This window comes from Atractosteus spatula, chromosome 16, assembly GCF_055471065.1.
Source record: "Atractosteus spatula isolate fAtrSpa1 chromosome 16, fAtrSpa1.hap1, whole genome shotgun sequence".
Classification (NCBI taxonomy): domain Eukaryota; kingdom Metazoa; phylum Chordata; class Actinopteri; order Semionotiformes; family Lepisosteidae; genus Atractosteus; species Atractosteus spatula.
Window position 1 is genome coordinate 541,248 of NC_142721.1, and position 22,985 is coordinate 564,232.

General features: G+C 43.1%; 1 protein-coding gene across 1 annotated transcript in view; it reads left to right on the forward strand.

Moving 5' to 3' along the window:
- Positions 1 to 22,985, forward strand: part of brsk2b (BR serine/threonine kinase 2b) — a 139,007-nt gene that overhangs the window by 61,383 nt on the left and 54,639 nt on the right. Inside the window, exons 4-7 of the mRNA XM_088935141.1 lie at positions 7,504 to 7,620; positions 18,717 to 18,750; positions 18,837 to 18,905; positions 21,851 to 21,997. Of these exons, the coding sequence (XP_088791267.1) occupies positions 7,504 to 7,620; positions 18,717 to 18,750; positions 18,837 to 18,905; positions 21,851 to 21,997 (367 nt within the window). The remainder of the gene's footprint in view (positions 1 to 7,503; positions 7,621 to 18,716; positions 18,751 to 18,836; positions 18,906 to 21,850; positions 21,998 to 22,985) is intronic.

Genomic DNA, 22,985 nt, shown 5'->3' on the forward strand with positions numbered 1-22,985 from the left:
CGCGGCCTGGTGGAGCCTGTTGCCCTGTAGCCCTGTCAGAACATCCACACCAGAGCTGTTTGACATCCTGCGGGCGTGCTCCTCATCCTCACTTAAGTGGAGGAAGGTGCTGGCCAAGTGCCTGGGGATGAGAGGGTGATTATAAGCCATTATTTTTGCAGGTCGTTGGGGAGTGAGAGCTGATAATAGGTCGTTTTTTCCTTAAGTGATCATTGAAACGCAGGACATGTGTAAATGGGAATATACAGTTTGTGTTGATCTCAGCACTGGAGCTCTGGGTGTTGATGTGCGAGCTGTTTTGAGGTATAGAGTATCTGACAGGCAATAGTGATGGCAGTTCTTTTTGCTTGTCTAAATGCAGCCTGTTTATTTAATGTCTCACACAGCCATTGATTCACCCCCTCTTGTATTCTGATTGTTTTGCACCTTGCTTAAGTAGTTGTTTTGGGGCCACTAGAGAAGTTTTGTTCTGTTCACCACTCAGCTCTTAATTACATAAATGAAGTCTTTAGGTGTGCACTGACTAGGTGAATGATGTCATTTTTACTGGGACGTATTGTAACAGGGTGCAACTTAGGATGTTTATTACACACTCAGAATTGCCCGAGTCATGCACAGAATCTGATTTAGTGCTGCAGCTCAGAAATGTAACCATGGTAACTTAGGTTATATCCACTGTATATGTTTTGGACCTGTCTTGTTGAGTTTTGTTTCTGGAAGAAGAGCACACTGTTGAGGATTCTTCCACGAGTCTCTCACTGTTTCTCCTTACCAGTGACACCACCATTTTGTTTCCTGCAGAAGGATTCTGTTAGCTGGTTTTACTGCTGCTAAAGATCTGCGCAGAGAACATGAGAGGAGCCCTTTGATACGGTTTCCTTCTTGATTACAGGTTCAAAGTGATGGTTTTTAAGGGGGGAGGTTGAGGGCTGGTTATACTGTTAGTGTATTTTAGGTTTCTGCTGCACACACAGGCAAAGGCTTTGGACAGGCTGATGTCAGACCACACCTAAACATTTCCTCTTTCCGAAGTTTAGAAAGACTACAAATGAGAGGAGACCATTGGTAGGTATGGAGGATCTCATCCATCTTTCAGAAAGAAGGTAGGGTATCGGCTTCGACTTCGTGACTGGGTGTATTTCCTACACTCCCACAAGCCTGTGTGTAAAGAGGCAGCTCCTGCGTCTGAGTTCACATTAATATACAGGATCAAAATAGTATTTTTTGTGCAAATGTTTAGAGCCAGGGTGTCAGATATAGATGTGATACACCTGACAAAGAATTTGCTACTTCCATTGTACTGTAAATCATTTTTTTTACAAAGTGATTATTTTGGATAAATCAAAAGGTGGAGACAGTTAAAAGAAACTGAATGCTAAATCCAGACAATCTTATAAACTATCACAGCTGCCATTCCCAGTAGATTCTAAATCATCATCTCTAATTTCATTCTGTCTCATTGGGTCTCATAAATATTCCTAATCCTGCGTATGAAGATCCCTTAAATGAATGAAAAATTGATCCATGCATACATTAGGAAAACATTAGCTTTTCCCTTTCATTTATGCATTGGCAGTCTGAAGCCCCCCAGCTAGCCTCAGCACCAGGGGCAAGAGAGCGATATGGACTGGTGACGTACAAATTGGAACTTTGTCACTGCATCCATGTGACGGGCCTGGGGCAGCAGGGGGATATGCTGTAGGGAGAACAGCCTCGAGCGCAAGACAAACCTACATGTAAGAGCAGGAACACAGAGGTTCAGAGGGGAGCAGGGCTTCCGTTCTAAGCGTCACTGATACGATTTTCGCCCCTGTTGGAAGTCAAGTGGATATTTCCGCTGAACTGTTCAAAAGCAGAGTGACAGCATCATTACTCTGCGGCTCTGACAGCCTATAATTTCTGTGAGGTGCTAAATTTAGGGTGACAGAGTGGGATAAAGGGGCTGACATATTTTTATCTTTAACACAGGTAAAAATAATTTGTTGAGAAGTTCCCTAAACTGTCTTAGACAGCTATAGATAGAACTGTAAAACTAAATATTGCTCAGAGATTTTTCCTAAAACAGATTTACGAATAGATGGATTTCATTTTGCTGTGGAGTTCCCAAACTTGGTGCTCCTGCTGATTCAGATTAAGTTCAACTGAAAATTGCCTCAACCAACCCAAACATGAGAAGAGTCTGTAAATGGAGTGTTCTGATCTCTCAGTCAAGCAGACCATGTTCAGCCAATGAATGTGATTAACTGATGCAGCTTCAGAGACAGAATTCGATTTTGGCCTGCTATATCTTAAATAGGTCAGCTCATTCAAGTATCTCGACTACCTCTTGCTCGAATGAACTGTTGTGGAATGAACAAGTGGCATGGTTGACAGATGGGTATAGTTTAACAAACACCATTTGTTCTACATAGTAAATTTGCGATTAACCTTGTTTCATACTCAAGACACCATTACCTACATCTGCAGCAATATTAACCGACAGTGGAAGGAACAAATCCTGATTGGTCTCATTTGTTACTATTTTCCTGCTCATTAGAGTTTGCATGTGTGTCAAAGGCAGAGAAAGTGCTGACAGACTGTACTGTACCCAGGGCTACAATGATAGATTATAAGAATCGAATATCTCCACTTTAAATAGTCACCATTTGAGAATGGCACAGAATCCATTGCTGGGAATGTGGAGGTTTTTTTTCGGTATCTAATTGGATTGGAAGCCATATTTTTTTGGATGCAGTTGGGATGCAATACTCCTGGATTGTAATACTTAAAAAACAAGCAGCCATACTACATCTGAGTGACTCACAGTGTTAGCCTTGAGTGACTCATTTACATATTTAAGATGCATATTGGATTTTACTGCACTCCTTTTATACTTTAGCATATGCAGCGATGCTCCCTGTGCCCAAGGGGTGGTTGAACAGGGCAACCAGATCTGGGATGTGAAGAGAGGGTGGAACCACCAGAGGGCACCGATGAGACATTTCATGTGCCATGTGCTCACAAGGAAATGAAGGAATTGGCTGCACCTGTCCAGCCATCCCTATAAAAGACATACAAATAAGAAGGGGCTTGTCTACTCAGACCCTCACAAGTCTTTCTGGCAGTGAGACACCAAGGGAGTCGCAGGGTGAGATCACTCGCAGCATTGGGAAGTAAGATTTAACATTTACAGTTTAGGTTAAAATTACTAACAGTCTTCACATGCTGAATAGGATAACGGGTGTCTCCCTGGATGAAATGGTGTCCCATTCAGGGTATAGTCCTGCTCTGTGACTAAAGACTAAAGAATATACTCCATGTTGTCTTGATCCTCACTGAGAAGAAGCTCTTTCCTATCAATCCTTCCATTTTCAAACTGCTTCTTCCAATCCAGGGTAGCGGGGGAAGTTCTGTGTTTCAGTCTAGAACTTGACTTCACGCAAAATCTCTGGACACATCTGTGTTCAGTTCTATCTTGGTGGGCCCCTTCAGTAAAAGACTCAACAGGATGTGCTGGTCTTCTAGGACCGTGAGTGGGCTCTAGTTGGCTGAGGAGCCTTGTGTTCTTTTGATTGCTCAGTTAAAAATACGCAGGTTAATTAATACACACAGTGGATCATACCGAACTAACGTATTTTGCTGCATTCATATGTATTTGATAAAAACTAGAGAGAAACTGAAATAATTTTAATTGAAAGTGGAAAACTTTTCCCATTTGTGTTCTGCTGAACTTCTGGGCTAATCAGCTCCCTTTGCTAATGAATTTCACTCTACTGCTCATTCTTGTTTAATTAACGTTTCTTTTCTCATGAGTGTTGTATCAGTGAGCATGTACATTAGATAGGGTGATAATTGAGCTGTTGAATTTGCCTTTACGAGCAGCAAATGGGTCGGTGAGATGCTAAAAAGATTAAAAAAGTAAATAAATTAGACGTGGGTTTGGCACATTGGCAGGGATTTGGAATAAAGCAACGCTTTTGGGGCTCTCGCTGTTTTTGAAGTTAAACACACTCCAGTGGATCTAAGTGGAAAAGCATTTCCACTGATCAGGAAGCACTAATGGGACGCTTGCACAGAATCAAGTAGGAAATGATAATGGGTTGAAAAGTGACACTTTAAAGGCATTAATGACAGTAAAGCATTTTAAGTTCATTGTATTGGAGCGCATTAAAACAGGAATTATGACTGTTGAGATTGGTGAGAACTTGCAGAGAAACCACTCTGTGGGACAGGGAACACTAGGGGGGTTTGAAGTAACCTGGTTTGCATGCACTGTTCATGAGTACTGGAAGAGTTGAGTTGGGCAAATAATATAAAACAATACCAAAATGCTACCTCTCCCTCTTTTTCTATAGAATTACAAACCTATAGGTAGATTGTTTTTTTTAATAGTGCTCAGCACTCCAAAGTAAGAATAAAGCCATCTTAGAAAGGCCTATTTAAAAATAAAGTCAAGCCACAGCTACTGACAGACCTGTTAATCAGGCTGTTGCTGTGACAACCTGAAGCAAATCACGCTCAGTTAATACCTGACCATATAAGATCTGCCTCTGAGATATTCGGGTACTCAGCCTTAGTGTGTTTCACCAGGTCTTGGATTTTTTCTCTGAGCTGCATTTTTTCGACCACAATTGTTTTCTGCTTTGCGTTTGGATTACCTTCTGGGTTGTTTGCTTGTGTCGTCACTGGTTTGGACTTCTGCTGTCTCCTCGGTTTGGTTTTCAGATTGCTTTCGATACCTCAACATTGAGTTTCCGCGGCCGTGGTCTGTGTGTTTAAACAGCTTGTTCGCTTGTCTCATCAGCCGCTACTTACCTGCAATAGAATCCTTCTTCAGCTTCAAGTGAGTGCAGCTCATTATGCCCAGAAAGTATGATTACTCCGGACTGGGGGAAGCTGATTTACTGTATCTAACAGTTATTTAACATTAAACTTGTTAAATAATAATGTTATGTCTCCACAAGAACATTATGATAAGGATTCATATGGGTTTCATAATTCTCAAAACATAAATGTAATCAATTTAATGCATTAATAATAGCCACTTTTCTAAAAGCCATGATTTAATTTAGATGTGTGACTACATCATGCATAGTTTATGTATTTCTGAAGTGTATGTTTAAACCATTGCATTATTCCAAAAGTGCTCAGTGCATATATATATACTATGGTATTTTGCCAGTGGATTCAGATGTGCTTTCCTGGTGATCATATCTTTATAGAGCTGTCTTAAAGTGAGAAAGAGGACAAGTTCCACTCAATTAAGAATGAAAAAAACATTCTCTGACACCACAGCTCAGATCCTGGACAAAGATGAGAAAAACCAGACACACTTTGATTTTATTTCCACTTTTATGAGACTGCATTGTGTTCATTTGATTCACAGAGGACCGTTGCCGATGTTGTCATGGCTCAAGCCATTTGTCAGCTGATAAGAATACGCACAACAAAGGAAGATGAAGGGGACTCAGGGACAGCTGAAATAGTACAGCTTGGTAGTACCGATCAGTCATTAATCAAATACAGATAAAGAGGCTGTTCATTACTGCAAATCTGACAGCTTTTTTGCATCATCAAACTGCAGTTCAGAAACCTTCCCAGTTGCCTTGTTGACTTGAAAAGGCCAGAGTAGGTCCAGTACAGCTTGATTCTGTTGTAGGGTTTGGCAGACAATTCCGGACAGTAAGTACAGTAAAAACTCAGATTAACAGACATTTAGAGATGAAGTGGTGTCTGGTATTGCCAATTAAATTATGAATGACATTTTTCTACCCCAAAACACACTGTTCTCTGATATATATACTATACATATATTTTATTGTACAAAAACATCAGACTGTACAATCATGTTTGACACAGACACATTAACAAACATGAAGCATCTCAAATAAATCTCAAATAACCACCCTATACCCCCCAAAAAACATAAACAAAAACTGGTTGGAGTTTTTGTAAGCAACTGGAGTTTCATAATCCACTGACCTAACCTGTAAATCACCTTTGATATTCCTAAATTTTAAACTTATGTAGTATTTATGTTTTCCTTGTTTTATTATTCATGCATTGGTATTACTGATGTTACAGACAAAATTCCCTTTTAGCAGATTTTGTCCATTAAATCCAAGGTCTGTTACTGAGAAGTCTGTTAATCCTGAGATCCATTTAAATATTATTTTACCAAAAAAAAATTGGCATTGCAATATATAGGCGTTTGTTCATTTAATTTGTAGTGCCAGACTGAGATTGAACTTTTCCACTGTCATCCACAAAGCAGTGCTTAATTTGACCTTGTATCCAATCTGAGAAAAAAGAAGAAAAGCAAGAATGTCACTGTCAACCTCTGTGCAATCACACAACATCACCAGAGTGTTTGGGGCTCTGGATTCAAGACTGAAAAGTGTGGGTTCAAAGCCCAGGAGCTGTACTCAAGGATAAATGAGTACAAATGTCCAGTAAGATACTTCGGATAAAAGCATCATCCACCTAAATTACTAATAATAAAACCTATCAATAATGATCATATTTGCACTTAAAACAATAAATAAATTAAAGAACACACAACTTTGCTGAAGCAGTAACATCAAATATGTATTAAAGTTAAAACACTTGTTTTTTTATTATTTAAACAATGATAACTTTGCTTCTCCCTCAGATCAAATATAGAAGAAATGGCTTTTGAGTGCAGTAGGTTCTGTCTGTGTCATGCTGCGAAGCCCTGTTGTGTTCAATTATGTTGTTGATCCCCGGAGACAGACATCAAAGACAGAACTTTGTCATGCAAACCACTGCCATCCGCAAACTGACACCAATTAATAACAGTGCTCCACAGCACAGGAGACTGAGCTTCTGCCTGAGCAGGTTTTTTATACCTGAGGTCCAGTAGCATGATCACCCAGATGGAGCCACAGAGGGTTAATTCACTAAAGGGAGAGTTCAGCAGTACAGCTGTCTTCTTTCACAGGCAGATTTTAATGTGGAATTGTAAAGATGTCAGTGTGAGATGAGGGCAGGGAAACCAGAGAGCTTCGTTGTTTAAACGTCATAAATCCGAGATAAACCATACAGGCCACTTAGAGATAACTGGGTTGTCTTTTCCTGTACAGAGCAGTGACACTTGTAATAGTAAATGAGCAATGCATACTATTGGTGCATCGGAATCTGAAGGCACACAATGCACTCTTCTGCTTGATTGAGTGCTAGCTCTCATGTAAAAGCAGAAGATTTAAGTCTTGGATATTGGTCAGGTGTGTACCAGGGAGAATTCTGTTACATGCAAGGATTTTATTTCATCTGCAGATCAATGTTTCTCATAACCTCCTGTGTAATCTGGTGCTTGTAACCTTTTTAAATTGTCTTTTCTTCTGAAGGGTTTGTTTTCCAGAAGCCTTTCACCTTATCTACAGTGTAGCGCAATGCTCTTTTTGTCCAGGTCCCGCCTGACCAGGAGTGCGCTGTAGAGGTGCTAAAGTTGTCTGTTCTGTGTACAGTGTTTCTTCACATAGTGCTTCCTCTCTCCCTCCACAGCCACAGGGACCTGAAGCCAGAGAACTTGTTGCTAGACGAGAAGAACAATATCAGGATAGCAGATTTCGGAATGGCCTCACTGCAGGTTGGAGACAGCCTGCTGGAAACCAGCTGTGGGTGAGTTCCATCGCAAATCTGCCCCCTTTAAAAGTGGCTCATTAAAGGAAGCCTTGCAGTAAAGCAGAGAGACCAGTTTTACTTAATCATACCTGATGCGCTCTCTCCATAGATGTTTCCACCATTAGGACTTAAAATGTGTGCAGTTTATTTATCCAATTTTACTTAGTCGTTTATCCAAAAGAAAAAATAGTTGAATAAGCCATTGTCATCATTGCTGTGTAAGAATTAGCCATGCATGCATTACCATCGGCTCAGCACAGCAGCACAGCTCATTCAGTAGAGAAGGCAGAGTGAGCGGACTAGGGTGGGCGGAGTGGCCTGGGACTGAGTGAGGGAGTCAGTGAACGCCCTTGGGGGGGTTTAGCCAAAATGGAGAAGGGGGACCTTGTGATATTTCTGTGCTGGAGATGAAAATTGAGCAGGCCTAGAAAGCATCTTTGTTTGTCATGTTCCTGAGAATATGGTTCATTCCAGTCTGGTCCATATCCAAGCGATTTACAGGAATCCATCCAAGCAGTATGACCTTGCACGTTCCTGCGGTCACCGCACACTCACAAAAAACCCCAGAAAATCTGCTTAGGTTTATTCAGAGGTTCACTGGTCTGTGTGTGTCAAGTGCTTCATTCACAAGCGCTGCAGAGGCACCGTCTGCGTCTCCCCGTTTCTCACTCCAGTTGTGCTCACAGCGTCTCGGAGGCAATAAATACAGAAGAGCAGGTTGTCATTACTCACTCAGCATCAAGGGCGATGGCCAGTTCTGGAGAAGCTTTTCTCAAGAGTGTGATTAACCTTGAATCGCGCTACCGACCGTTGGACTTTTGGGTTACCGCACAGAAGCTAAAAATACAAATAGTTACGTATCTTTCAAAACTGGAGCTGTTCTGACGGACATTCAGTATCTTCTCTTTCCCTCCAGTCATGACTAGGGGTAGGCTAGGTTAAGGGTAGGAACAGAAGTTCAAGTCACGACATCTGTTCGTGTGAACTTCATCCGTCTCCAGGCATCATCAGGAAACAGACGTGCTCTCTGTGCTGTAGAAAGAGCGGAGTGCAGCTCAAAGGCAGGCAGCTGCTTTTGACCCCAGCATGCACTGCAGTGACGGCGAGTGTTTATTCTCTTGGGCTCCCAAGTGGTTTTATGAGTAAAGGTGTTTGAATGTGTCCAGGTGTTGGCGGTTCAGTCATACTTTAGGTTATCGCCTAAGCAAGTCATTAGCTGATTGTAATTGGGACACTGCGGGACAGGTATCTCCAAGGCCCAGTTTAGCAGGCAAGAGCAACAGATGTGACTTGACCCCATGGTGCATGAGCAAATGTCAGGCATTGCAAAAAGACATTTTTATTAGATATCTCAAATGTTTAAAAAAAATTTATATTCTTAACCTGTTTTTAAAAATGGGGTTCATACTCTTCTAAAGAAACTTTTCATTCCTCTTCAAAGGAGGTTAGTTTGGCTATTTCATATAAATTACATTTTCTTCTGCTGAATAAAATGTAATTTCAAATTAAGTTTTCAAAACTAATTATTTTTATAGAGAAGTCTCTGGAAGTCTTTAACAACAAGAACTGTTGCATGAAGAATTTTGCATTTGCAGTATCTAAATATTTTATTTTAAATGTGATCATTTGTTTCGTGTTGGAACGCCAAAAGACAAAGGTTAGAGAGTCAAGAAATGTGTAATAATGGCGGATGAAGATTCTGTTTCACTATTAAGACTGTTTCTGGGCAGCTGTGTGTTACTAGCCGTGTTTCAGGCACAGTGAAGAACAGAGGCTTAAACCATTCCTTGGCAGAAGCAGGTTTCAAAGACAGGCATGAGTGAAAATAATCAATATCACCATTGAACTCGAGGTCACAGCTTCTGCCCCTCTTGCCTGTAGACAGTTTAATCTGAAAATGCTTTCGTTTTGTAAAACTGGGGGCTTCATGACCTGCTTCTCCTGCGGGGTGTCGGTGTTCATGATGGTGATCCTCTGGGGGCGGCTGGAGCCTCTCGGTTTGTGACTATGAGGCAGGGAGACGAGGCGGAAGGGCTGAGGAGCGGAGCTGGGGAGACACACGGGTAGGCGAGATCCACGCAGATATTCTGATCCAGACCACGGTGGATGGGATAGATTACCGATTATGCAAATGCTTCCAATCTGTATGCAGTAGAGAGAGGCAGTATTCAACACAATGTGACAACAGAAGATAAGTGAAGGAATGGAGCTGCTTGCTAATAGGTATGCAGATTGCTAAACAGCTTCCATCGGTTACACTGATGATGGCTCTGGCACAGCAACGCAGAATGTCATTTGGACTAACAGGCATCAGCATCCATCTTTATTAGTGCCCTCTGCCTTTTTCGCTGGGTCTTCCAGTCAGTACAGTCTGTTTTCTTTCATGCTTTCTTTTAATAGCTTTCAGATTGTACTTTACTAACTCTCCTGCATCTCCCATTAATTCCTTTTCACCCTGCTGTGCTGATGACATACATTTCTTTGAAAAACTTGGGGCTCTTAGAACTGGCAGGGCACATGTAGAGGCAGATGTTTTTCTAAATAAGGTGTCTGGTTCTTTTCCCAAAGCTCAGACGAGAGAACACAGACCCTTGGTTTGTTCTCATTTATACAAATACTTTAACTGCAAGACCGCATTTTGCTGGAAGGTACTCCTGTTGTCTTCATGTGATTCAGGGCCGAGGAATGAAGGCAGGGCCAGTGAAAAGGAAAAGGATGTACATTTAGGAATAAAAATAGGTGACACTTCTTCACACGGAGGGTTGTAGGTGTCCAGAACAAGCTGCTAACCCATATTTTTAAAGCAAATTTCCAATGATTAAGAAATGTTTGTATAAAACCCATGGATTAATGAACCTGCTAAGTGAGCAAGCTGAGCACAACAGCTGCCTCCTGTTGGACTGGTCTGGACTGGTCTCATGTTCACACTTTGTATTTTGGTTATGTCTAGACTCATTTACAGAGACAGAGCGACCTTAGAGAGACCTTTCTACTTTGAAAGGTACTACACATCGGTACTACAGAAGCTTCTATTTGATACACTCTGTCGGAATTGAAATTACTAGTTATACCACACAAGGAGAATCAATAAAACCTTTAATCACTGTAATTCTTGTTTAAGAACTGAACTTGAAATGAAAAACCATTGGATTTTTTTTCTAAACATCAGTCGGTATTATCTTCTAGTTTGTTTGGGACGGTCTTCTGTTACAATTGTGTTTACATTCAGTATACTCAGAGTTCTGTTTCCCTCAACAGACTGGATATACTCTACATGTATAAAACTCAGAACATATTACATGTTGCGAGAATGTAGTCATCTGAGTAAGGGTGGAGAATTTGCATATTGCCCGCTTCTCTGTGTAAAAGGGGACAATATTAGATATTAAAGCGTGGTGTTAACATCCAGAATTGTCAGCCATTTGCTTTCATCATGGCTATTTGTGGATTTTACATAATAATGAGCACACATCTTAATGTAGGTTTGAAAGCTCATAGTCTGATTGTTCAGCTGCACGGCAGGGTTCTCCAGATGAGGCCCGTTGCTGCAAAATCAGTTTCAGTAGCGCAGGTGTTGCTGCACAGTCTGCTCCCATTGGACAGAACGCAAACAATATGCTTTAATATGTCAAGAGAACTGGGCTAATACTCAGTTATCAGTAGCATCCAGTAATCACAGCTAATCACTAGGACCAGCCTTAAAGTACTGGCTGGGACCTTACCTTTCATACAAAACATAACTGTACTATATGAAGCTCCATGCCAGTGATATGTCAGACGATTTTTTCGGAATGTTCAGTAAGTGCATGAGTTCCCGTGGTCCTTAGTTTTCGTTAGCCATTGTTTGTAAACTTTCTTGACTCCTTATCTTCCCTACGAGATTATTTAGCTCCCAGCTCCCATGTCAAAATAAATGGAATGAAAGGATCCTCTAGCGCGTGACGTGACGCGACGTTACAGCATATTTTTTGCGTGATTGTGAGGTTCAAAGTCTGTTCGATAGAAAAGGCGGCTTAATTAGATCATTGTTATCCAGAGGGAGTACAGCTTGAGCAGGCTGGGTGTGCTATTGGCTGCTCCCCTGGCTTAGTGAGCTGCTGTGTATTAGTGTGGGGGCACCAGGGCCAGAACTGGGAACCCCTAAACGAGAGGAACCGTGCTGCAGTGCAAGCGCCCAGTTCACAGCAGGAAGCGTCTCGCTTGCCCGTCTGTGCAGTGCAGGAAACAGCCTCTCGCAGAGACCAGGAGGACAGGAAGTCCGCTGTGGCGGAATGAAGGGGACAGTGTTCCTGCAGCCTCCCGACACTCTCCTTCACACGCTGCTCAATAACCAGTGTTCTGCATGTCGAGCCGTTAGCTTGGCTCTCACAGCCTGTGTTTTCAAGGGAGAAAAAAACCTGGAGCCATTATTGATAATCCCTCGTGCTCGGCCTCCCTAAGCACAGATATGACAGGTTTTAATTAAACACATTCATCTCTCCCCTCTCCGCACGGCCCTCGCTGACACAAATTTGTGCTGTTTTGTGTGGCGGCACGTTTGTGCCAAGCTGTAGCCATAAAAACAAGGGGGTGTCTTGCTCCTCTGTATCCCCAGGAGTTAGAGCAGACTGACGTTCCTTTTATTTGTTTATATATTTGCAAGGGTTGAAGTCTATTCGCTGCAGTCGTGACCAAGACTCGGCTTTGAATTTTATTTCTGCTGTTCTTCGTTGGCTTTTTTGTCACATCCCTTGCTGGGAAGGATGAAGAAGGTGGCTTTTTCCACCTTGGCATTACACTGAAAACTGTTAATAATCTTTCTCAACCATGTTCATGAGAGACTTAAGGTACCCAAGAACCTATCTGCTGTTGTAAATTCACAGTGTACATAAAAAAAATAAAAAACTACTGCAAATGAAGAGCTTATTTTTGCAGATTCTTATTTTTCAGACTACTAGGTGACAGTAGACTGTCCAATTCCCTCTGACACATGTATTAACCTTTGACAAAAGAGCTGAGTTTGGTCTCTTTTAGTTAAATATATAGGCTTTCCAATCTACCCAATCTGGAATCGCCAGTCGTCAGTCAGCTCACTGGTACAGCGGCTGTGATGGAAACAATGTGGGGTTGCCCTGGCAGAGGGGCCAGCTGAGCCCCCCTCGACTACCCCCACAGTGAGCCCAAGAGCAGGTGGGCCCGCCCTGCCTGGCCCCAGCGCTGCTCAGCCAGTTGTGTGCCACCTCTTGGAAAATCCGAGTCACGTTCTCGAGTCAGACTGTTGTTGTCTGAAATGCGGGGCTCACAGCTTTATTTCTCTGAAGTTTTTATTTTATTTCTTTGAAGTTTAGAAGCTTCACACTGTCAGATTTGAACAGCAGGTAGGGTTTTAATCCCAAAGACAGTCTTAATTGTTCTCCCTTAAGGACGCTGCTTCTCTTCCATCCAAAGCCCTGGTGTTCATTATCAGGAAGCGCAGGTTTGGAAATCTGGGTTTAACTCACAAACCTGAACTCCTCTTCTGCAGTCAGTTTGATCTCCCCTGAAGTGTCCCAGCTAGAATCCAACCAAATCCTTTATATCGTTAAAGCCCTGTTGCCGATGCTGTGCTGGGAGTCTTCACATTCCCACTCCTGGCATCGTGCTCCCCTGCTGTAGTCCCTGGTGCCAGGGGGGTGATGATGGAAAGTCAGGGTGCGGCTGATGACGGAGTCAAAGCCTTGTTGCAGGACAGCACCATTATGACTCCGTGAGGAGAAATTGCAGGGGGTACCACTGAGGGCAATGGGTTGGGAAATAGTTATTCTCCTTGTTTGTATTAATGTATCATATTTTGTTGTGCTTGGGAAAATTAGGAAAAAAAACATTAAATTACTACTTCATTGTTGCTAAAAAGAGGGAGTTTGCTGAAGCCGTTGTAGGAGACAGCACATCGAGTTCATACTCCTCCTGGGCTATATGCTGTGCTTGTGACATTTGCATCTCAGCACTTCAGTCCGTTCCAGTGGAGGGCACCTGGCTGAAGACAGCATTACTGTCGGCTCGCCCAAGAGCGAAGGGTACAGCCTGCAGGGACCAGTTCCAACACAAAGAAGTCTGCAATTCCTGCACTGTTTCATTTTCTTCTACATTATTTTTATTTTGTGTCTCCTCACTGTGGTGGCGATGTGATCCTGGAAAGTGATGCTCGGCAGGTTTAATGAGGTTTAGCAAACAGCAGCAGAGGATTGATGTCCTGAGTAAAAACGCCGCAGGAGTCTCACTGACGAGCCCTTGCTTGTGTGCGTCTGTCTGTGCCAGGCGTTTTTTTAATTTCCTTCATTTATAGCTCAGCAATTTCTTAATGCAGTTTTGTTCATCGGTGATGTCTAATTTTAGTCTCAAAGCTGTTTTTTTTATTTTCCAAAGGAAGATGAATGTACAGGCAGCAGTGAGATCTGACATGGAGAGAGTTGTACAGTTTTTTGTATTGCTTTTCTTTATGGACCGAAGTGAAAGGCAGCAGATTTCACATGGGGAATACTCCTCCTGGATCTTGACCAGTAAATGAAATAGATTAAAGATCTGTATTGTTATCTTAAAATTAGTAAACATGTTGGAAGGCTGGTGTCCTCTAATGTTTAATCATCTTAGCTCCATTCTTTAAATTTGTTTTGGGCTATTGTGTTGCAAAGATAATGTGTTGTGTAAACACTCAGAATCCCATCCATGCGATCTCTGAAAGTTGTTTGCATTCCATTTATCTGCACTTTCGATTTGTCAAGTGCTCAGGTATTAGGTAACTGCACTTCTGATTACCTAATCATCTGACAAGGTGAACGTTTTAGGTACCGGAGGCTACAGATAACCTGTTTGGGTGTGTTAAAGTAAGACAGCAATGCATTTTATTGTATGTTGGTCTATCTGGGATAGAAGTTAAAAATAAAATGAGGCAGCCTCTCTGTATCACTGTGCATTAGAGGTGTTTGAATTGAAGTTCTCGGGGCTACTCTTTTTTCTTTTTGATGTTAAATACACCAAGGTACCGATTTTTCCAATTTTGTTTTCATAACCTTTACCGTTTTTCTACTGCATGGGAAAATTGTGGGAAGCAGTTTTGACTGTTTTCAAGATACAGATGTGTCTGTGATGACAATGGCTGTCGGGCAGTGCAAGGGAAGCGGCAGCTTGTCTTCGGCATGGGCAAGTGCCGTGTCAGTCGGTGAGCAGCAGTGGCGCTGGGTCTGGGATGCCAGGGCTGTGCTTCTGGGAATACTGGAAAGGGCAGAAAGCGAGATGGCATGCTACTAGACTGCATTTAAAAAGAAAACCTCAAACTGTGTGATAATAAGGATTAAAGCCTTTGAAACATAACAGTGATTCCTCACCAATATTTTTAAAATAGACACACAAATGTTGTTAGGCAGGTGACTGAGTGAAAGGCATGTGTACATGTGACAAGGGACTTGTGTATATACAGTTTATAGGAACAAGTAATAGGTTTATTCCATGCTGAAAAAAAGAAGAAAGAGAACACAACGTTTCGGCCGTGGAGCCTTCTTCAGGTGTGAGAGAGACAGGGCAGTAGGCAAAGGTAAAGTAGCGGGAGAACAAAGGTTGGGAGGGAGGAGGAGTGAGAGGCGGGAGCAGGGGACAGAAAGAGAGGCCAATCAAGAGGTGTGAAGTCAGAATGGGTGCAGAGAGGTGTGAAATGAAACTTCCAATGAATGGAGAAAATTTAAAAGAACAGTAGTCTGTCGTTAAGGGAAGGGAGAAGGTGTGATCCTAGCTGCAGAATAATTTTAGTTTCGGTGGTCTTTCTGATGTATGAGTTTGGAAAACCGTCTTTGAGAACACAGACGGAGAGATTAGAGTGGTCGTGGCCGTCAGAGGTGAAATGAGAAACAATGGGCTTGGAGAGATCTTTAATCTTTACAGCCCTGACGTGTTCTCTGAAACGGTCTCCGAGTCTCCTTCCTGTTTCTCCAATGTAGATGGCTGGGCATTTACTGCAAGAGATACAGTAAATAAGGTTGCTGGAGGTACAAGATGCTGTCTGGGTGATCCGGAATTGTCCTGAGGGGCCTTGAATGAGTGTGGTGGTGGCTGTGTATTTGCAGGTGATACAGCGAGCTCTGTTGCAAGGGAAAGTGCCTGGTGTGGATGGTTGTTGAGGGCGGTCAAGGGAGCTGTGAACAAGGAGGTTACGCAGATTAGGTGGTCGGCGATATGAGATGATAGGGCGATCAGAAAAGAGGGCCCCAATGGAGGGATCATCCTGTAGGATGGAAAAGTTGTGGTTAATGGTCCTGGGGATAGGAAGTGTGTTAGGGTGGTAAGGAAGCACCAGGGCCCTGTCAATCACACTGCTGGGGTATCCTCTGTTGATGAAAAATGAGTACATTTCGAGGGCTTGGTTCTCGAAGTCGATGTCGTCGCTGCATAATCGTCGTAACCTAAGGAACTGTGAAAAAGGAAGAGAGTTTTTAGTGTGGTTGGGGTGAAATGAGCTGTACAGGAGGTAGCTGTGTGAATCCGTGGGTTTGTAATAAACTGAAGTGGACAGTCGGGGGTAGTTGATAGACAAGTGGATGTCTAGAAACGGAAGAGTAGTGGAAGATATGTTAATCGTATATTTGAGGGACGGGTGGAAGTTGGTGAAATGGTGCAGGAAGAACTCAAGCTGATCGTTGGAGCATGTGGCGGCACCGACGCAGTCATCAATATATCGTTTGTAGAGGTCAGGGACATAGCCAGTGTAGGAAGCGAAGAAGCGTTCTTCTACCCAGCCGACAAAAATGTTGGCATAGCTGGGTCCCATTCTGGTGCCCATGGCAACTCCACTGACCTGTTGGTAAAAAAGATTATTGAAAGAGAATGCGTTCAGTGTGAGGACCAATTCTGCAAGGCGTACCAGGGTGTGGGTGGGTGGATCAAGCACTGTGCGTTTGTCCAGCATGTGCTTGAGTGCTGTAAGGCCGTCATTATGGGGAATGACGGTGTACAGAGATGTGATGTCCATGGTAAAAATGTAGCATTCGGTACCCTGAAATTGGAAATCATTAAAAAGTTGGAGCGCGTGGTTGGTGTCTTTGATGTATGAGGGAAGATCTTCAACCAGCGGTCTCATGAGGCTGTCGAGAAAGGCTGAGATGTAAGTAGTTGGACAGTTACATGCTGATACGATGGGGCGTCCAGGGGTGTCCGGTTTGTGGATTTTGGGGAGGAGGTAAAATTGAGATACCTGTGGATGTTCCATGATGAGCCGGTTTGCCTCCTGGGGGAGCTCATTACTGCTGATAAGAAGAGAAATGGTGGATACCACTTCCTTTGGTAGTCAGTGGTAGGGTCCTGTTGGAGAGGGAGGTAGGCAGAAGTGTCAGTTAGTTGTCTAGAGGCTTCAGAGATGTATAGATCCTTACGCCACACCACAACAGCGCCTCCTTTGTCCGCTGGTTTGATGACGATATCATCCCTGTTGCGGAGAGACTGGAGCGCCTGATTTTCTCCTTGGGTGAGGTTAGACCTATGTTTACTGGGTATAGAGAGTGCCTTGGGAGCTTGATTAGTGCATTGGTTGATGAAATAATCAACTGGTGGAAAACGGCCAGAGGAGGGAGTCCAACAGCTCTGTTTGGGATTAATGTTGTTAATGACATCAATAACCGGGTTGTTATCAGCTGCCTGTGAAGAGGAATTGTCGGCAAAATGTGCTCTGAGACGGATCCTGCGGTAATATATACAGTATATATATTTTCATGGTATGCAAATAAATCTGTAAAAAATACATTAGAAATACAGGAAGCTGATGAATATCAGCTTTTTTAAAAGTGAGAAAAGGGAATAAATGCAACCCTTACCCCTGACTTCCTACATCTTGCAAGGGAGATGTGGTGTGTAAAAGAATGTCAGTCCCTGCATTCTGAAGGTGTCTCTGCTCTCTACTGTCGAACCTCCTCAAGCACAGTGCAATGTTTCACATAATCAACACTTATCTGATAGCCTGCAGACTGACTGTAGTCAGGGCTTGATTAAACATTCAAATTGTCCTGTGTTTTTTAATTAAAGGTCAGGCATTATTCTCCCGAAATGGGGACAACCATCTTTTTTTAATACAGAACTCATCAGTGTTGTAAGAACTTGAAAGCCTGGCTTAAGACAGAAAGAGAGGTTGTTTGTAACAAAAGGGCTAAAGTTTTTAGGTTCTTGGTGACACTAACAGAATGTTTTCCTGCTTCAGCACAAGAAGACAAAACAGCAACTTGCCTTTAAATATTTTAAAAAGGTTAAGGAATTTGAATCACGAACACATGTTCTTTGACTAAGTAGCTTGCATTTTCAAATTAAATTAGGAATGGATATGGTTTGTGTGCTTTATATCATGAATGTTGACTAGCATAACTCAAACTTGGTTTGCACACATTAGCATAATGCAATATGACACTCAAAATAAAGAAAGTCATGTTTGCAAAAGATCTGTTTGCCTGTTTCCAGACAAGTGATGTGCTGTTGAACTTAGACTACACTGGGAGCCAGACTGGCTCAGCTAGTGATCATTATTCATAAATACATATGGTAATGATGAGGTTATTAGCATAGCATGTTTACAGATGTTTAATGTGAAATATGTAATAATCAAAATTCAATGTTTTACTTAAACTGAAAAATTATGTATGTGAACCATTAAAAATTCATCCTTCTCATCTTTGCAACAGGAGGAACAATGTTGAGCCCAAAAAGGTTTATTTAGAAAATAAAGTTAGAAAATTGGAACTCTGATTGTGTCTGGGGGCACCACTCTGTGTTACAGATCATTGCTTTCAAACTGCCACCTACAGCATGACGGCAGGTGTCCTGTCGTCTCTGACACCTTGGATGATTTAAATTTTGATGTTAAAAAAGTAATCAAGTGCTTTCTTGTTTTAACCTTGAAATCAGAGCCTGAGGATGCTTTGAGGTCTATGCAGAACTGCCAGGGTTGTTATAAACAGGGACGTCTGTGACAGATTTCCCTTCCAAGTTGTGGAAGTCAATTCCGGAGCTAGCTCAACAGTCTGAGCTCAACAGCCTCCTCTGTTTCCTCGCCTTTCTGTGTTTTTCAGGAGCAACTGAGAGTCTTTTTGTTCTTCTCCCTGTAGGTCCCCACACTATGCCTGTCCTGAAGTGATCAGGGTGAGTACAGCCTAACGAACTTTCATCCAGGAGCTGTCACTCCTCCACAGCTGCTCCCTGACTGAAACTTCTTCTGCCTTTTGCAGGGGGAGAAATATGACGGCCGGAAAGCAGATGTGTGGAGTTGTGGGGTCATCCTCTTTGCACTTTTGGTGGTAAGTGTCAGCTAGGTGTTGTTTGTCACAGGCCCCGACATTCATTGACATAAACTCTTCACCTTGGCCACACTAATAAATGAATTGAAGAGCGGCATTGTCTTCATACAAATGTATAAAAATAGATTTGAATCAAGCCTGAGGGATTGGCTGTTGAAAGAAGAGGTGTGAACTGCTCTGACCTCTCCTTGTCACAATCTGTTGCTTCACTCTTAATCAACACAATTTGTTTTAAAGTTGTAAGCAATTCGTAGGCTTGAGGTCTCCCAGCTGAACAAGGATCGTATTCATAGAGATTCTGAGGCCAAACTATTAATCCTTACAAAGTACATTAAAAATAAGAAAAGGTGGCAAAAAATGTGCTGAGTAGGCATGTTGTTATATACAATATAATGATGAACCTTAATTAGTTTTAGCTGGCTGGAGGGAGCTCAGAGCTGTAGCATGTCTGAAATTATCTTCTGGTGTTTTTCATTTCATACGGCCTTTTTCTGCTGAAGGGAAAATCCAAAAGTACAGACAGCATTTACAGTACCAGTTGTGACTTCCTTGACATCACGCAGAGACTGCAGTTCCATTTACAGTAGATTTTTAATCACTGTTTTAAATACCCTCCTAGTTTGGATTTGCACAGTGAGTTGTCTGCTTCAACCTTTTCACCACCTCAGTGTGAAGGGACGCCAGGCACTCGTTGTGCAAGAACATGATGAGACAGAGGCAGGTTTCAGGGGGGCTGCTGAGGTGCCATCAGAATCCCTTGATTGAATTACTCAGTTGTAACTCAATCCGCACCAGTTATTAGTCTGTATTTATGATACTGGAAACCCTGATATTACAGCTGAGGGCAGAGAGCAGGTAAAGTCCTATTTCTGAGACTATTAGATGCAGAAGCTTCAGAAATGTGGTTATAATAGGATTAATCTGAAAGAGCATGGAAACGAGGAACGAAAGCTTGGAATAGGGTGGGCAATGTTTGGGCCTGTAGCGAACACATTGTGAAAGCTGCAGAGTGAGTGTTAATCCTATTAAATGTTCTTTTCCCTATTGTATTCTCAAACATCATTTGTCTCTGCTACCCTCTGAACTTTACATTTCCAAGATTAGACTGTTTTGTGATTTGTGACACCCATTTGAGATATCATCTTTACATCTTTAATTGTGTGTTATGTACTAGAAGTGGACTTTAAACTGATCCCACATAGCCATTTCCATAGGATCTGGAACATGTAGAATGTGTGGGTGAGGGGGCGTGGTCAGGAAGCGTGACCGAGGAACTATGGTTAAGGGGCGCAATCAAGGGGCGTGGTCAGGGAGCGTGACTGGGGATCGTGACCAAGAGAGTGCGGATGGGGCGTGGCCAGATGAGAGGCGTGGCCGGGGAGCGTGACCCAGAGAATGTGGTTGGGGGGGGCGTGGTTCCAACAACTGTTGGTTCCAGATTGCAAGGGGGTGTATTTATACACAAATTAGTTGGAGATATTATTATTATTGTTGTTTTTGTATAATAAAATAGCTGTAGATTCAGAATAAAAAAATGAATTTAGCTGTTAACATAATTACTCTGCCACTGTACCATTGCGGTTAAGTGAAAGAGTGGAAGATTTTACAAAAGAAACATGTCTGTTATCTTAAAAGACTCACCAATTAATATCCTGAAATAGGTCTGTGGTATTTCCTATTTCATTGTGTAAATTAGGGGGGAAAAAAACAGTACCCTGTGCACAGAACTATTTAATCTGACTGCTCCGTGCCGCCAGTCTGCACCCCTGTCACGCCAAGCGCCTCCCTGCCCAAGAATAGCATCCAGAGGTCTGGCACGCACAAGATCTCCCACCGGCATTTACTAAAAAAGCTCTGCGTCATCCCCCACTATGAAATATGCATGTAGAGCAGGGAGCCGAGGCCAGTACAGGCTGCAGATGCTAAAAATACAGCAAGCCAAACCAGGAGGGATGAAAAGACAGCCAGGGCAGATGTTTCATGTTCAGGTGAAAGCTTGACAGATTTCTTTTTTTAAAAATGTTTCCTCTTTTTAAGGACTTCATATTCACATTCCTGTGCTGGAGTTGTGCCTGTATGACCATCTCCTCTTCTGTTTCCCCCAGACAAGTCCAGTCACTCAAGTCACATATCTGCTGGTGGAGCTCAGAACCGTTTGGAAACTGTGTCACCTGTGCCTCAGCAATGTCAGAACGCGTGCTTCCCAGCACCAGACTACTCGAGTCTGGTGTCTGAGGAGAGATGAATGCTCCTTATAGAAAATACTTTATCCATCCATCCATTTTCTAACCTCAGACAATTCAGGGTTGTGGGGGAGATGGAGCCTATCCAAGCAAGCAATGGGCACAAGGCAGAATACACCTGGACAAGACACTAGTTCATCATGGGGCACACAGACGCACACACACTCACAACTCACAACAACCGACCAGTATGTCTTTGCCTTGAGGGTAGAAACTGGAGTAGCTGGAGGAACCCGCAGGGAAAACATACAAACTCCACACAGACAGACCCCAAGTCTAAAACTGAACCAGGGTCCCAGGGCCAACCGCTGCGCCACCTTAAAAACTGTATATTCAGGTCAAACGTTTTTTTCTGATTAGGAATGAATAATTTGTCAAAATTACAGTGGTGTCCTGGGCCCTGGAGAGGCTCGTGGTGTCCTGGGCCCTGGGGAGGCCCGTGGTGTCCTGGGCCCTGGAGAGGCTCGTGGTGTCCTTTGTCCTGGACAGGCCCGCGGTGTCCTGGGCCCTGGAGAGGCTCGCGGTGTCCTGGGTCCTGGACAGGCCCGCGGTTTCCTGGGCCCTGGGGAGGCTCGTGGTGTCCTGGGTCCTGGACAGGCCCGCGGTGTCCTGGGCCCTGGACAGGCCCACAGTGTCCTGGGCCCTGGAGAGGCCCATGGTGCCCTGGGCCCTGTGCTGACCTGCCTGTCTCTGCTTCTCCAGGGCGCCCTTCCCTTCGACGACGACAACTTGAGAAATTTGTTGGAAAAGGTGAAGCTTGGGGTTTTCCACATGCCACACTTCATCCCTCCGGACTGCCAGAACCTGCTTCGCGGCATGATAGAAGTGGACGCCACGAAGCGGCTGACGGTCAGTCTAATTCTGAAGGTGCCTGCTTGCTCTGTGAGGGAGAGCCAGGCTGCTCTCTGTCTGCTGACAGGTGGAGTTTCCCCATCTGTAGCAAGGAGGGTTGTTTGCTGTCGTCATACACAGCACCCCAAGCAAAACCTTTCAGTTGAAAATGTAGTGCAGCACTAGGTGGCTAATGTCTTTTGTGTTCATATTCTATTCATGCGCTCATCAGTATTGTTGATTGTGCGACTGACTGTTAAAGCGAGTGCTATCTGCACTGACTTGCAAAATACATTTCTGATTGAAGTCTTAGCTCTGTACAGTCATAGACCCCATTCATTCCATGTAGCCTTATTTGGGACTTTTGGGCTTTGTTTAAGGTAGTAGAAGCAGGATGCTCTTACATATAGCCTGGATTGCTATATGTTATTTTTTATCTTTTAATTAATTTTAAAATGTTAAAAGTTGTAATTTTCCACTTTTCTTTTTTTGTAATTTTTGTTCTTGGCTGCTTGAGCCCAGGTGATCCCACTTCTTGTAACAGCATTAGAAAGACATGAAACAGTTCAAAACAGTTTTATGTATCCCTTGCTTCCTCTTTAATGATGGGGTAGGCCTAAGCGTACAGTACATGAAATTAATGGTGCTAGATTTTGATATGTGACATTTAAAAACCATTCGGAGTTGTCATGAGCATGTCATCTGGGGCAGCAGTAATGGGTCCAGAGGATATTAAATTTTTATTGTTGTGTTTTGTGAAGGTGGTAATAATGATAATACAGTTTTATTTATGAGCACTTTTCAAGAAACTCTAAAGCGCTGACAGCAGTGCAACTTTCACACAAAAATGCTTAATCCTAAACTGCCATGCGATCTCAGCTGTTCTGGGAGACTTTGCTTCTGAAGAGGAAAACTTCTGCCAGGAAATGTCCCCAGAGGAGGGGGAGGGGGTTCTAATTAGCTTTGCGCTATGCAGAGAACCCCCAGGCTGTCGTTGCCTGTATTT